This window comes from Chiloscyllium plagiosum, chromosome 23 (genome assembly GCF_004010195.1).
Source record: "Chiloscyllium plagiosum isolate BGI_BamShark_2017 chromosome 23, ASM401019v2, whole genome shotgun sequence".
In the NCBI taxonomy this organism is placed as follows: Eukaryota; Metazoa; Chordata; class Chondrichthyes; order Orectolobiformes; family Hemiscylliidae; genus Chiloscyllium; species Chiloscyllium plagiosum.
In genome coordinates, this window is record NC_057732.1 from 44,549,619 (window position 1) to 44,564,964 (window position 15,346).

Consider the following 15,346-nt stretch of genomic DNA (forward strand, 5'->3'; position numbering starts at 1 on the left):
TTTGGAAAATTGCATGCAATTCTAGTTTCCCACCATATGAAGGATGTTGTGAAACATGAAAAGGTTGAGAAAAGATTCAGAAAGATGTTGGCATGGTTGGAGGGTTTGAGCTATAAGGAGAGGTTGAATAGGCTGGGGCTGTTGTCCCTGGAGTTTCAGAGACTGAGGGGTGACCTTATAGACCTTTACAAAATCATGAGGGGTATGGATAGGGTAAATGGACAAGGTCTTTTCCCCGGAGTGCGGGAGTCCAAAACTAGAGGGCATAGGTTTAAGATGAGAGAGGAAAGATTTAAAAGGGACATAAGCGGCAACCTTTTCAAGCAGAGGGTGGTATGTGTATGAAATGGGCTGCCAGAGGAAGTAGTGGAGACTGGTACAATTACAACATTTAAAAGGCATCTGGATGGGTATATGAAGAGGAAAGGTTTAGAGGGATACTGGAAAGTGGGACTAGATTAATTTAGGATATCTGGTCAGCATGGATTAGTTGGACTGAAGGGTCTGTTTCCGTGCTGTAAATCTCTGTGACTCTGTGATACATATTCTGTCTCCATAATTATCATAGTTACTTTAGTTTTCATTTTATGTAGTCAAATGTGCCTTGAAAATCTTTGGAGCTTTAAGCAAAGCAGCTCATAATATGTCACGATGTTTACTGTGGTCCACCTAGCAACAAAACCCAATCCCTATTGTGAGGCAGAATTGGAATGGAATTGATTTTTGGGGACAGTCAATTGAATCAACCTGTAGGACTTGCTATTCTTTAACTGTTACAGTGGTTACAGAATGCTGGCTCACAGCACATATCACATAAAACGAAAGAATGATGTGTACCAACTTATAATACAAGCACTTTAATTTGAAAGGTTACGATAATACTGTAATTTGTTCTTGTACTGTTTTATATCACACATTCGGCATTTAAACATAATGTAGCTTGCTAAGTGTCAAATTACTTCCCAAACCTAGCTTATTTTCACAGCATTTGTTTTGACAATAAACCATAACATTGCCTCATATTTTTTAAACAAACAAGCCATAAAATGTAAAAGTGGGTTTTCCCCAGGAATTGTCCTGTAATTAAATCATAAATTCTTGGGCCTAAGGCAGTTGTGGCACATTTCATTGAACAAACAAAAGGCCTACATGGTGTTAAACTGGTATCTTACATTGACCACAATTAAATAGAATATAATATTAATACCTTAATTGCTTGATCATTACACATAACGAAAATAAAACATGATTTGGAGGTGCTGGCTTTGGATTCTGGTGGACAAAGTTAAAAATCACACAACACCAGGTTATAGTCCAACAGGTTTAATTGATAGCACTAGCTTTCGGAGCGTCACTCCTTCATCAGGTGGTTGTGGAGCAGAATTCTGAGATACAGAATTTATAGCAACAGGATTGCAGTGTCATGGACTGTGATGTTAAACAGATTTAGCATAAGTCTTTCATCTTTTAGAATGATCATGTTAGTTTTGGTTCCTTCATACGTAAATCCCAGAACTTTTTGAAGTTACATTTTCAAGATGGCTTTTAACAATACGTGTCACCTCAGCGCAGATAATGCATTGAGGGTGTGAAGTTACAGTCTGTCTGTGTCCCAATGTTAGATCAGATTGATTCTATTTCTAAAGTGGGAGTTACAGAACCTTGCATGGAGTTATGCAGTCTTTGAGCAAAATAAAATGTACTTCTGCAAATACAAATTCAGCCCACAAACTTATATGTATGTGTTTTTTTGCAGGGGAGACCAAGTGACTGTATGTGAGTGTGTGTGTGGGGGGGGTATGACTGTCTGTGAGAGAGTGTGTGTCTTTATGTGAGTGTATTGGGGTATATGTATGTAAGAAGGTGCGTGTGTAGGTGTGCGTGTGAGGTCTGTGTATGTGAGCATATGAGAGAGAGCTTGTGTATGCAACAGAGTCTGTGTGTGTGTTTGTGTGTGTGTGTGTGTGTGTATGTGGGTGTGAGAGAGAGTGTGTATAGTGTAGTGGGGTCACCTGTAGTGTGACATGAACCCAAGGTCCTGGTTGATGCCATCCCCATGCATACCGAACTTGGCTATTAGCCTCTGCTTGGCCACTTTGCATTGTTGCCTGTCCCGAAGTCCGCCTTGGAGGATGGTCACCTGAAGATCTAAGCTCGAATATCCCACACCGCTGAAGTGTTCCCTGACTGGGAGGGGACACTTCTGTCTGTTGATTGTTGTGCTGCGTCCATTCATCCATTGTTGTAGCCTCTGCTCAGTCTTGCCAATGTATATTGCCTCAGGGCATCCTTGCCTGCACCACATGAGATAGACAACGTTGACAGTTGCATGAGTACCTGCCATGGACATGGTGGGTGGTGTCCCCACGTGTAATGGTCTACTGTGACAAGGTTGTATGGTGTTGTCCTGAAAGCCGGGCAGTTTGCAGCGAACAATGATCTGTTTGAGGTTTGGTGGTTGTTTAAAGGCGAGAAGTGGAGGTGTGGGAAAGGTCTTGGCGAGGTCCTCATCCTCATTGATAATGTGTTGCAGTTTGTGAAGAACATGGCGCAGTTTTTCTGCTCCTGGGAAGTACTGGACAATGAAGGTACCCTATCTGTTGCAGCTTGTCTCTGTCTCCTGAGGAGGTCATTACGGTTTCTCGCTGTGGCACGTTGGAATTGTCGGTCGAGTTGAGCATCGTACCCTGTTCTTATGAGAGCATATTGAGTACTTCCAAATGTCAATCACGTTCCTCCTCATCTGAACAGATCCTTTGTATGCGTGGGGTGTCCATAGGGGATGGCTGTTTTAATATGTTTCGGGTGGAACCTGGAGAAGTGTAGCATCATGAGGTTATTTGTGGGTTTGCAATTGAGTGAGGTGCTGAGGTGTCTATCCTTGACAGAGATGCATGTGTCCAAGAATGAGACTGATACTAGAGAGTAGTCTATGGTGAGTTTGTTGGTGGGATGAAACTCGTTGATATCACTGTGTAGTTGTTTCAGTGACTCCTCACTATGGGTCCAGAGGAAGAAAATGCCATCAATATATCTGGAGTATTGTGTTGGTTGGAGGTCCTGCGTAGAGAAGAAGTCTTGTTCGAACTTGTGCATGAAAATGTTGGCATATTGGGGTGCTAATTTGATCCCCATGGCTGTTCTGTGTGTCTGGATGAAGAATTGGTTGTCAAAGGTGAAAACGTGGTCAAGGATAAAGTGGATGAGTTGTAGGACGGTGCTCAGAGATTAGCAGTTGTTGGTATTGAGTACTGAGGCTGTTGCTGTGATGCTGTCATTGTTGGGGGTGCTGGTGTAGACTGCTGACATGTCCATTGTGATGAGGAATGTTCCCAGTTCGACTGGTCCGTAGGTGCTGAGTGTCTGTAAGGAGTCTGTAGTGTCGCGACAGAAGCTAGGGGTCCAATTGCCTGATATGATGGGATGTCCTGGTGTGTTGGCTTTGTGTATCTTCAAAAGACAGTAGGAGTCACCTATCCAAGAAGTACATGGGATGAGGGTGCGTAGGGAACTCTGAAGGACTGGATCCAAAGTCTTGTTCAATGCATTAAGTTAATGAGTGTGTTCTTTGGTCAGATCGGTCAATAGTTGCCTGTAGTGTTCCTGGTTGTTCAGTTGTTCATACACTTCCTTATAGTAGTTCATTCTATTCTAAGTGATGATAGCTCCTCCTTTATCTGCTGGTTTGATGACAATATTGCGATTGGTTTTGAGAACATGGATGGCGTTGTGATTGGGTGATGTTTTGCTCTACCTTGTGGATGCAGCTGATGAATCTGTATTTATATATTTCCTGACGGTTTGAGCATACATGTCAAGCCCAGGGCAGCGGCCCTCCAATGGGATCCAAGTTGACCCCATCTTTGGTCACTCCTCTATGGATCCCTGTGATGACTGTTCCGGTTCGTCAATGAGCTCATTGGGATCATTGCTGGCATCTTGAAAGAATTCCCGGAGTCTCATTCATGATGAGTTCCTCCGTGTCTGCTACAAGATCACTGGGGTCCGTTTTGGTGGTGGGGCAGAAATTGAGACCCCTGCTAAGAACTCCAATCTCTTCCTGTTGAAGGGTGCGGTCCAATAAGTTGATGATCGACTTTCCTGGGTTGATAACGTTTTCCACCGTGGTGCCAGGGTGGGCTTGGCTACTGCTGGTGGTGATGCCAAGTGTCTCCAGTTTCTTGTTTGTGGTGTGTATTTGTCGCCTTGCCTGTTTGGCAATATCCTGTGACTGTACTGCTGTATCCTGAGTGCAGGCTGAGAGTGTGGACTCCATCTTAATTTCCAGGTTGTGGTGTCTGTTGTAGAGTTTGTGCACGAGATGATTGAGGAGTTTGCGAGAGGTGCGGTGGCAAAGTCTCTCTGCATAGTCTGTGTTGTTGGTCGACTTGGGTGGGTTCGTGATCCGTAATCCTTTTGGGATATATCTTGCTTTCCCGCATTTCTGCAGAAACTTGATGTCTGTGTCGATATATGCGATCTTCTTGGAGATTCTTGGAAAAAAATTATTTTTTTAAAAAAATAAACTCAATCATGCGGGTTAATTGCTTAAAATTGATGACTTAATGTGGCTAAGTTAAAGCTAACGAAACAACTAGAGAATTTCTTGATGTGGACTGGGGTGTACAAAGCTAAAAATCACACAACACCAGGTTATAGTCCAACAGGTTTAATTGGAAGCACTAGCTTTCAGGAGCTGATGAAGAAGCAGTGCTCCAAAAGCTAGTGCTTCCAAATAAACCTTGTTGGACTATAACCTGATGTTGTGTGATTTTGGCTAATTTCTTGTAATTATTGCCAATCCATGAATTATCAGCAAGCTTGCTTAGTGTCTGCTGGAACTGCAGATCCTTATTTGTCATATTGCATTGACCCAACAGTTTAGTTTTTCCTCCTGGTGGTTGCATCTTGTTCCAATTTGTAACCTCAACTTTACAATCAACAGCTTTAACTTTGGTTCACAAATTAGAGGGGCTTTACAGATTGACCCCCCCAGTGCTCGTCTTGACAGCTCACCTTCACTCGATACTCTCCTGCAGTCATCATCCTAACAGTTACAACACATTTGTCACTTTGGCCCTGGACCCATGCTTGCCAAATGCTTCTGCTCCTTCCAATTGGAGCACTGTTATTCCAAGAATGACTATGTTTTATTTTCTTTGACATGTTTTCTTTAATAATATTTACATCCTGTACTCCACTCTTTGTACTGTCGCATCTGTTTTTTTCTAACCTTTTCTACGAAATGTTATTCCTGTGAGGCCTAACCCTCTCTCAGAATTGTGTAAAGTCTTATCAATTCTCTGCTCAATATTCTCGAGCTGATGATTGTCAACCTCCGAGCCTTTGCGCACTAATTTAGTTTTCCTGAGAGTAAGCTTCTCTCCTCTCAGCAGATGCGGTCTCACAGTAGGTTTTCTTATTTCTCAGTCAATCCTACCTCTGATGAAATCATCTGGCATTTATCCAAATTCCTAAGGTTCATCTAGATGACTCAGTAATACCGATCAATTTTCTTCCTCTTTTCTGATGTGAAACACATGCTGGTTCAAAAAGAAGAGTTAGTGTATGGTTCCAAAGGACCCATTTTGAATTTTACAGATTTCTCCTGATTGGCTTTTTTCCTTCTCAGTGAGGTTCAGAATGCAATTCAGCAGGTTTTCCCAACAGTGATAGCAGAGTTAATCTGTGACTAATTTATAATTTGTGATTGAGACTAAAAGAAGTTCCAATCCTGTGTCAAATTGCTTTTTATCTTCATAGGAGCAGGGACTGGAAATATGAAAGTCATACAGACTCACCCATTTGTACAAAGTGACTATTCTTATTAATTACCAACACCATGTTCTCTTACAGGTCTCAACATTCACACAATTTTAGCAGCTCATTTCTGCTGCCTTCATCCATTTGTAGCTTTAATGGCATGCATTGGAGGGGGGGGGTCACATGACAATGGTAAGTCACAGTGCACAAACTGCAGTGAACAAAAGCATTTATCCACACTCTATGAGGCTGAAATAATTCCACAGAGGCTGCTATCCCATCACCAGGTCACCCTCTGTCACACACGGGAGCCACGATGTGAAGGAGCTGGTGTTGGCCTGGCGTGGACAAAGTGGAAGTCCTCGACACTGATTCAGCACCCTCAGAGTCAGCACCCAGAGTGTCAGAATGTCTCTGACATTCCTCTTTTTATCTGTCAGCCCAGGCTCCCCGATTGTACCAGATTAATAGCCCCAATCCTGGGACTCATATTCCACCTGGCTGGCCTTATTACAATCGCCGCAGAAATGGTTAAGTTGTGTTAGTTAAAAATGACTTCAATCCTGCAGACTAAGTTATGCATTCTGTTCCACAAGGATCACCAACATTAACCTCACAAATTAAATTATTCTGTCTTTTGCTGTGTTTGTTACAGCTTAGACACAATCTGCTTTACTCATATGCTGCCTGACCTGCTGTACTTTTCCAGCAACACATTTTTCAGCTCTTTACTCAGTTAATGTCAAGTATGGTGACTACTATTAGCCACCCTAGCTATTTTTAAGCTAACTGTCAGGGAGCAGAGGTGAGTGTGGTGACCTTCACAAAGGAGAAGGTGTTGGGCAGGTGGAAGGATCTGAAAGTGGATAAATCATCGGGACTAGTGTTCTGAAGGAGTTAGGTAAAAACAAGGACTGCAAATGCTGGAAAGCAGAGTCTAGATTAGAGTGGTGCTGGAAAAGCACAGCAGGTCAGGCAGCATTCGAGGAGCATGAAAATCGACGTTTCGGGCAAAAGTCCTTCATCAGGAATAGAGACAGGGAGCCTGCAGAGTGGAGAGATAAATGAGAGGGAGTGGGGGTGGGGAGAAAGTAGCATAGAGTACAATAGGTGAATGGGGGTGTGGATGAAGATGATAGGTCAGAGAGGAGGGTGGAGTGGATCGGTGGAAAAGAAGATAGACAGATAGGACAGGTCATGAGGGCGGTGCTGAGCTGGAAGGTTGGAGCTGGGGTGAGGTGGGGGAAGGGGAAATGAAGAAACTGGTGAAGTCCACATTGATGCCATGGGGTTGAAGTGTTCTGAGGCGGAAGATGAGGCGTTCTTCCTCCAGGCGTCGGGTGGTGAGGGAGCAGTGGTGGAGGAGGCTAGGACCTGCATGTCCTCGGCAGAGTGGGACGGGGAGTTGAAACATTGGGCCACAGGATGGCGGGGTTGATTGGTGCGGGTGTCCCGGAGATGTTCCCTAAAGCGCTCTGCTAGGAGGCGTCCAGTCTCCCCAATGTAGAGGAGACCGGATTGGGAGCAATGGATACAATAAATGATATTGGAGGATGTGCAGGTAAAACTTTGATGGATGTGGAAGGCTCCTTTAGGGCCTTGGATAGAGGGGAGGGAGGAGGTTTGGGGCACAGGTTCTGAAGGAGTTAGCTGAGGAGATTGTGAGACATTGGTGGTGATCTTTCAGAAATCACTGGAGTCAGGGAGGTCCTCGAGGACTGGAGAATGGTTAATATAGCAGCCTCGCTTAAGAAGGAAGACAGCAAATTATAGGCCAGTTAGCCTGACCTTAGTTGTTGTTAAGAGTTTAGAACCCATTTTTAAAGATGAGATTGTGGAGTACTTGGAAGTGCATTGTAAAATAGGGCTGAGTCAGCATGGCTTTGTCAAGGGGACATTATACCTGACAAATCTGTTAGAATTCTTTGATAAGATAACGGGCAAGACAGACAAAGGACAGCTAGTAGATGCAATATGTTTGGATTTCTAGATGGCCTTTAGTAAGGAGACTGCTAAATAAGATAAGAGCCCATTGTGTTAGGGGCATGGCATTGGCATGGTTAGAGGATTGGTTGACTGGCAGAAGACAGAGAGTGATGATGATGATAAAGAGGTCTTTTTCAGGTTAGCAACCAGTGACTAGTAGGGTTCTGCAGGGGTCACTATTGGGAATCACAACTATTCACTTTCTATATTAACAAACTGGGTGAAAGAACAGAGGATATTATTGCTAAGCTTGCAAATGACACAAAGATAGATGGAGGGACAGGTAAAGTTGAGGAAGTAGAGAGGTGGAGAAGGACTTGGACATCCTGGAGAGTGAGCAAACAAGTGGCTGATGGAATACAAACTGGGAAAATGTGAGGTTGTGCACTTTGTTAGGAAGAACAAAGGTATAGACTATTTTCAAAATGGGGAAAGGCTTCTCAAAGTGAAACACAAAGGGACTTGGGTGTCCTAGTTCAGGATTCTCTTCAGGTTACTATGCAGGTTCAGCTGATAGTTAGGAAAGCCAATGTCAGCCTTCATTTCAAGAGGCTGAGAATACAAGAGCAGAGATGTACTGCTGAGGCTGCATAAGGCTCTGGTCAGATCGCATTCAGAATGTTGTGAGCCATTTTGGGTCCCGTATCTAAGGAAGATTGTGTTGACATTGAAAGGAGTCCAAGAGAGGTGTATGAGAATGTTCGCGGCGATGAAGAGCTTGTCATATGTGGAGCGTTTAAGGACTCTGGGTCTGTACTCGGAGTTTCGAAGGATGAGGGGAGATCTGTTTGAAACTTACAGAATACAGAGAGGCCCGGGCAGAGCGGATCTAGAGAAGATATTTCCACAAGCACGGACTAGGTCCTAAGGCACAGCCTCAAAGTGAAGGGATAACCCTTTAGAACAGAGACAAGAAGGAATTTCTTCAGTCAGAGGGTGCTGACTCTGTGGGACTCATTGCCTCAGAGGGTGGTGGAGGCCAAGTCATTGTGTGTATCTAAGACAGAGATAAATAGGTGTTTGATGAGTAAGGCGAGCAAGATTTACAATGAGAAGGCAGGAGAATGGGGTTGTGAAACATATCAGGGATGAGGCCTGATGAAGGGCTTTGGCTCGAAATGTCAATTTTCTTGCTGCTCGGATGCTGCCTGACGTGCTGTGTTTTTCCAGCACTACTCTAATCTTGACTCTAAATTCCAGCATCTGCGGTACCCACATTCACCCTGTGAAACATATCAGCCATGTTTGAATGGTGGGCAAACTTGATGGACAAGCAGGAGGCCAGGAGAACACAGCAAACCAGACAGTATCAGGGGGTAGAGAAGTCAATGTTTCAGGTGTAATCCTTCTCCACCTCCTGATGCTGCCTGGCTTGCTATGTTCTTCCAGCCTCCTGCTTGTCTACCTTGGATTCCAGCATCTGCAGTTTGTTTTTTTTTATCTTGGAGTAACCTTGATGTGCTGAATGGCCTACTTCTGCTACTAAGTCTGATGGGAAGAGATTATCCTAGAATTTATGGTTTTACAGGACAGGGGTTATCCACCAGAAGATGCAACTGTAGGTTAACAAGAGATTCCTGCACAGATTCCTTAGAATGGCTCCAAGGTTTAAGAGTGGAACAGTCCATGTTCCAACAATATCCTGAGAAATAGTCTGAGTAAGAACTCCAATCCTCACTGGGTGGGTTACTCTTTGGAGAGTCAGTGTGGACTTGGGCCAAAGGGTCTGTTTCCACACTGTAGGGACTCTATAGTTCTCCAATCCATCGTCTGGTAAAGGGCCTCTCTGCATTTGACTTTCTGGTTTGTGTGGATTACCTGACATCTGCTCGTCCTAGAGTTGGCTCTACCTGGTGCTCATTGAACAGGGCGAAAGTGAGGACTGCAGATGCTGGAGATTAGAGTTAAGATTAGAGTGTGGTGCTGGAAATGCCCGAAACGTCGATTTTCCTGCTCCTCGGATGCTACATGACCTGCTGTGTTTTTCCAGCACCACACTAATCTAGAAATGCACAGCAGGGCCAGGCAGCATCCGAGGAGCAGGAAAGTCATTTTTGAATGCTTGTTGAACAGGTCCTGCCTGCCACATCATTCCAATGTCAAGATTACCCTCTTGAGTCCCGGCTCTGTTCCCTACCCAAACACACACAGACGCAGAGACCCCTCTATTCCTGATGAAGGGCTTTTGCCCGAAACGTCGATTTTCCTGCTCCTCGGATGCTGCTTAACTTGCTGTGTTTTTCCAGCACCACTCTAATCTAGAATCTGGTTTCCAGTATCTGCAGTCCTTGTTTTACCTAGACACAGAGACCAGCCAAATCACAACCTTGTCCCCAACACTCAGCTCTGTACAAGAGCAGGAGGCTAAGGGCTGAGCGCCAGGAAATGAGCTTCAGTGAGGTGGGGGGTCGAAGTCAGCAGAATGTTCCTGCTAACAGGAAGGTTGGAGGTGAAATGAGCCCTGCAGCAGGGAATATCCCATGTTTCTGAGAGTCTTGTTCATAAGGAAACTGAACGGGGAAAGTCCAGTAAATCCGGTTTGGTGTGCACATGTTTGTCGTTTATACTGTTGTCCATTGTGGCGTACGGGTAGAGTGAGGTGAAACCGAACGCCCTTGTTCATTTCCCAGTACTGCATTCCACTGAACCGTTTTAACTCATTATCAGTGGGAAGGCCAAACCTCCTGTTCATGCCCTCTGCTCCTGAGTCTGTTCCAGCTGCCCACTCCCTGGTTTCAGGATTGGAAAACCCGATTTTTCATGGGTTTCTAGGAACTTCACGTTGCAGGGGTTAACGGGAAGAGGGTGTGATTTTAAAGACAGATAATATAAACTGAAAGCGAAAGTTACACAATGTCCATGAGCTGCCTTCGCAGCGTAAGACTGGTGGGGACGGCCCTGGGTAATGATCATCTGAAAATCTCCTTGAAAAAGATCTGTTTAAAAAGGGGGGACGAAGCGAGGGGCCCCGAGGATGGAAGGACTGCGACCTGGGATTAGAAGAAGATACTGAGCTGCTGCTGTCGATCCCCTTCCACATGGCTCGGATTAAGCAGCTGCTTCTGCTCTGGTCAATGTTTCAGGCAACCTTTGCTTTTAAAGGTAAGCACATTGTAAATGCAATGAAATGCTATCTGTACAGAGCAACGCTACTGTTATCCTCAGGACTTGGAAACGCCGGTGGGTGGACAGGGGTGGACAATGTTAAAAAAATCACACAACACCAGGTTATAGTCCAACAGGTTTATTTAGAAGTACTAGCTTGGACTATAATCCGAAGTAGTGTGATTTTTAATCTTACCCACAGAGATTATGGCCCCTGGTCTGTGTGACACAATGTGGATTGATCGTTTTCCTACACTATCTTCCTATGTACCTGTGACACCGGTGGCGCTTTATAAATGTAAGTCCTTCCCCTGCCTCTGTACCGTATTTGGGAATTTCTAAACTTGGACTCGCATGTAGAATCTGGTTACCACCTCGGGTTAGCTGTCGTCGTTGCTCATTTATCAACAAAATATTCAGGACAGTGAGGTTCCTTTCTTCCCAAAGAGTCACACAGTTATTTTTGTTTGTAAGTGCAACTCTGCCTGGGAAATTAATCTAGGATAAGCATGACCAGATCCGAGGGAGTGTTTGGAATTATTCTCTCAGGCACAGTGTAAATGACAGAGGTCAATGCAATAAAGGCAGGGAGCAAATTTAGGACCAACATATTTTTGGAAGGCTTGATGTGAAGGGGAGGATCCTTAAACATTTATTTTTGAGATGAGGGCAGTGCTGGCTGTGCCAGCGTTTATTGCCCATGCTTACTTGCTCTTGAGAATGTGGTGGTGAGCAACCGCCTTGAACCGCTGGAGTCTAGAGTTATAGATATTGCAAGTGCACATCTAAATACTTCTCCAATCTAATAAGGCTTTCTATCTCTACACCCTTACAGGAAGTGACTTTCAGATTCTGACCAACCTCTGGGTGAAAATATTTTTCTTCACATTCAATGTATGCACACCAGTGTATGGAAGGGAGTTTTGAACCAGCAACTCTGAAGGAACAGTGATATAGTCCCAAGTCAGGGTGGTGAGTGGCTTAGAGGGGAACTTTCTGGTGTTCCCATGTATCTGCTGCCCTTGTCCTTCTAGATAGAAGTGGGAGTAGGTTTGGAAGGTGCTGTCTAAAGAGCTCTGGTGAATTTGTGCAGTGCATCTTGTAGAGAGTGCACACTGGTGCTACTGAGCATCGGTGGTGGAGGGAGTGAACATTTGTGAATGTGGCGCCAATCAGGACTACATTGTCCTGGATTGTGTCAAGTTTCATGTGCATTGTTGAAGCTACACTCACCCAGGAAATTGAGATCTATTCCATCAGACTCCTGACTTGTGCCTTGTAGACGGTGGACAGGCACTAGGGAGTCAGGAGGTGATTTGCAGGCAGTCACAAATACTTGACTTACAGTTCGGAAGGAAGGACTCAGCATTCTGATACCTCGATCTCCAAGATGCACCAATGTACTGGATTCAAAAACTCTGAATTTACTGTTCTTGGGGATGTTTTCATCACAAATTGTTTTATTTTAAATAAACACTTTATTCATAAATTATCTGTAAGTAAATGCATCCAGCACAAAACAGTTCTGTCTGTACTTGCAGAAAATACAGAGGAATTTTGACATTCCTCATTAGTCTTTCAATTCAATTGTAATAGAGCAGGTATTTTCTAAACATGAAAGGAAACTACTTGTATTCCCATTAAAGCCATTAGGGCATCTCAAAACATAGCCGACCCGCAGAAAGACCTTAGGCGGTGGTTTGTCCCTTGGTAGCAGCTGCCCCAAGCTTTAGTGCATCCCTCAGTACACAGTCCTGCACTTTGTAACATATCAGTGTGCAATGCAAGGTCACGGTCACAGTTAATGCCCATCTGTGGTTGCTTTTGAGAGGGAGATGTTGTGTTGCCTTCTTGCATCACTGCAATCTCTGTGGTGCAGGTACACTCTCAAAGCTATTAGAATGGCTTTCCAGCAGTTAGTGCCAGTTCCAGTTAAACAGGGATAGGTTTCCAAGTCACTTCAAAGAAAACGTGCCCCTGGTAATGTTTTCTGTAAAGTAATTCGAGGTAATGATTCATTTGTACAGCGCTCTATTCAGACTGTTCCTTGAATGTTGCATTTTATTCTGGCTGCGAAGAAACAGTGGAGCTATTCAAATGAATTTAATATAGAACCAATGATATCATTGTCTATTGCCAAAGCTCTGACTTTGGTGTGAAAATAGACAATTCATTCAAAGAAGGGAGAACCTGAGATTATCTTATAGAACTATATGAGACTGGTAAGAACATGGTGAAAATTAACTTACAATATTACTGAAAATTAAACTGTGAAATGTAGCTAAGTAGAGCTTTTTGTATTCATTCACGAGATGTGGGTATCATGTTACCCAGTTAAATGTCAACCATATTACTGTGGGTGTGCAGTCACACGTAGTCCAGACCAGGTAAGGGATGTCAGTTTCCTTCCCTAAAGGACAGGTGAGATTTTCTTGACAATTGACAATAGTTTTATGGTCATCATTAGACTCCTAATTCCAAATATTTATTGAATTCAAATTCCACCATCTGCTGTGGCAGGATTTGAACCCAGGTCCCAGAATATTACCAGGGTCTTCAGACATACAGTATAGCGATAATACCATCTCCACGATCAGCAACACCAATTGTAATAATTTTTATTTGTTTGCAGCTTGCATATCATTTTATGACTGATATGCAGAAATTCTTCACACAGGGTGTGTACATGTAAATAAACTTTCAGATGAAATAGTAAGGGGGAAAAGAAGCCCTGGAAATATTTAAGAGATGATTGATTGCTACAACTCAGGACAGTTGATATAATGATTTGTTATGTGCTTGCGATCCACTTGTGAGACAGTAACATTGTATTAATTTTACAATTTGCGATAACAAAATACTTCCCTGCTCTTTGGCAGTTTGTGACTTTGCTTCGGGATCATTCCTACAGTTCATAATGTGAGGAATGTAAAGCTAAAGTGTCTCATGACGCCTTTGGTGGTTGTGTGGTTAGTGTTTCTCATGATCTTCAAATTATCATAAATTGTGTCTGTCAGTGTGGTCAGACAGCAGCCAGAGATGTTTTCAGCAGTTATATTCTTCCCTTTCTAAAACACTGTGATTATTGCCGATACAAGAGATTGTCTCCATATTCAGGGGCTAGAGTTTTGTCAGAAATTCTAGATTCTTCACTTCAACATGCAATCCCATTGGACAGAGGATCAATGCCAGTTCACAAAGAAAGGTACAGAGAATGATTACACTGGTATATCATCTTTCATAACCTCCATACTTGGTATTTTACAGCCAGTAAAGCAAATTTTTGAAATGTGGTCACTATAGGAAATCTGGCAGGCAAGTTGTGCACAGCCTCCCCTCAACAAGAAATGTGATAATAGTCAGATGATATGTTTGGTTATGCGTTAAATATTGGTCACGACTCCATTGATCATTGATCTATATAGAGCAGCTCAACAAAACAGTCTCACTAACTGGCTGTGCCGCATATCTAAAAGAACAATGACTATCTCTCAGTAAAAACCGAAAGAACAATGCAAACTGTAAATCCGAGACAAAAACAGAAATTGCTGGAAAAGCTCAGCAAGTCTGGCAGCATCTGGAGAGAAATTAGAGTTAATGTTTTGTGACCTGAAACGTTAACTCTGATTTCTCTCCACAGATGCTGCCAGATCTGCTGAGCTTTTCCAATGAATATCTCTCCCTTAGTTCCTTGATAAGAGAACATCTCACCCCAGCCAACACTACATCCAATCAAGAGCATCGGACCCTACTTCAGGTGAGGAATAATGGGAGAACTAAAATTTGACTACAATCACGTCCTTCCTAATCTTGATTTGGTTTTAGAATTGCTTTTGTCTTTTTCTCTTGTTAATTTTGGTGAATGGTTTCAAAACCTTTATGGCTGGTGTTGGAAAATGTCTGCATGCAGCCTGAAATAAATAAATATATGTTTCCTTTATTTCCTTAAAAAGACTTAAACAAAATCAAGAGAGACGGGGATAGGGCAAGAAAAAGAAGAGTAGTAAGGTAGAAGATCAGTCATGGATACAGTACGGTTAAGCAGACTCGAGGAGTCAAATAGCTGACAACTGCTGTTTGTTTCTAAACAAGTCTAATGTGCAAATTGGAAGATGTCACTTGATACACTGCTCATTATCTAATACAATATACAAGAAGCATTTCATCAGCTTTCCATAAGTGTCCTCTATTTGAGACTCAAGCCACACCCCAGCTTCTTTTCATTTACATTTCTGTGTTGAAACCTGTGTCCTTATCTTACTTACAGACCAGAATCGCTGTAACCCTTGTCATTCCGCCTCCATGTTATTTGGTGCCTGCTTTTATTAAGTGGGTAGCATTCCAGCCTCTAACTCTGGAGGTCGGAGTCTGGAGTGCTACCTCAGAGATCATGAGTACGAAAATCTCGGCTGACACTCCGGTACAGTGCTGAGTGTGTACTGCATTGTTGGAGGTGCTGTCATTTGGATGAGGTGTTAAGTTAAGGCTAGCT

At 43.4% G+C, this 15,346-nt stretch overlaps 1 protein-coding gene across 2 annotated transcripts in view; it reads left to right on the top strand.

The window, feature by feature from the left end:
- The first annotated feature begins 10,540 nt into the window (after positions 1 to 10,540).
- Positions 10,541 to 15,346, top strand: part of il15ra (interleukin 15 receptor subunit alpha) — a 93,673-nt gene continuing 88,867 nt past the window's right edge. Inside the window, exon 1 of one of the 2 annotated variants that reach the window (XM_043714058.1) lies at positions 10,541 to 10,851. In XM_043714058.1, the coding sequence (XP_043569993.1) occupies positions 10,788 to 10,851 (64 nt within the window). In that variant the 5' untranslated portion in view covers positions 10,541 to 10,787. The remainder of the gene's footprint in view (positions 10,852 to 15,346) is intronic. The other variant, XM_043714057.1, reaches the window with a different exon arrangement.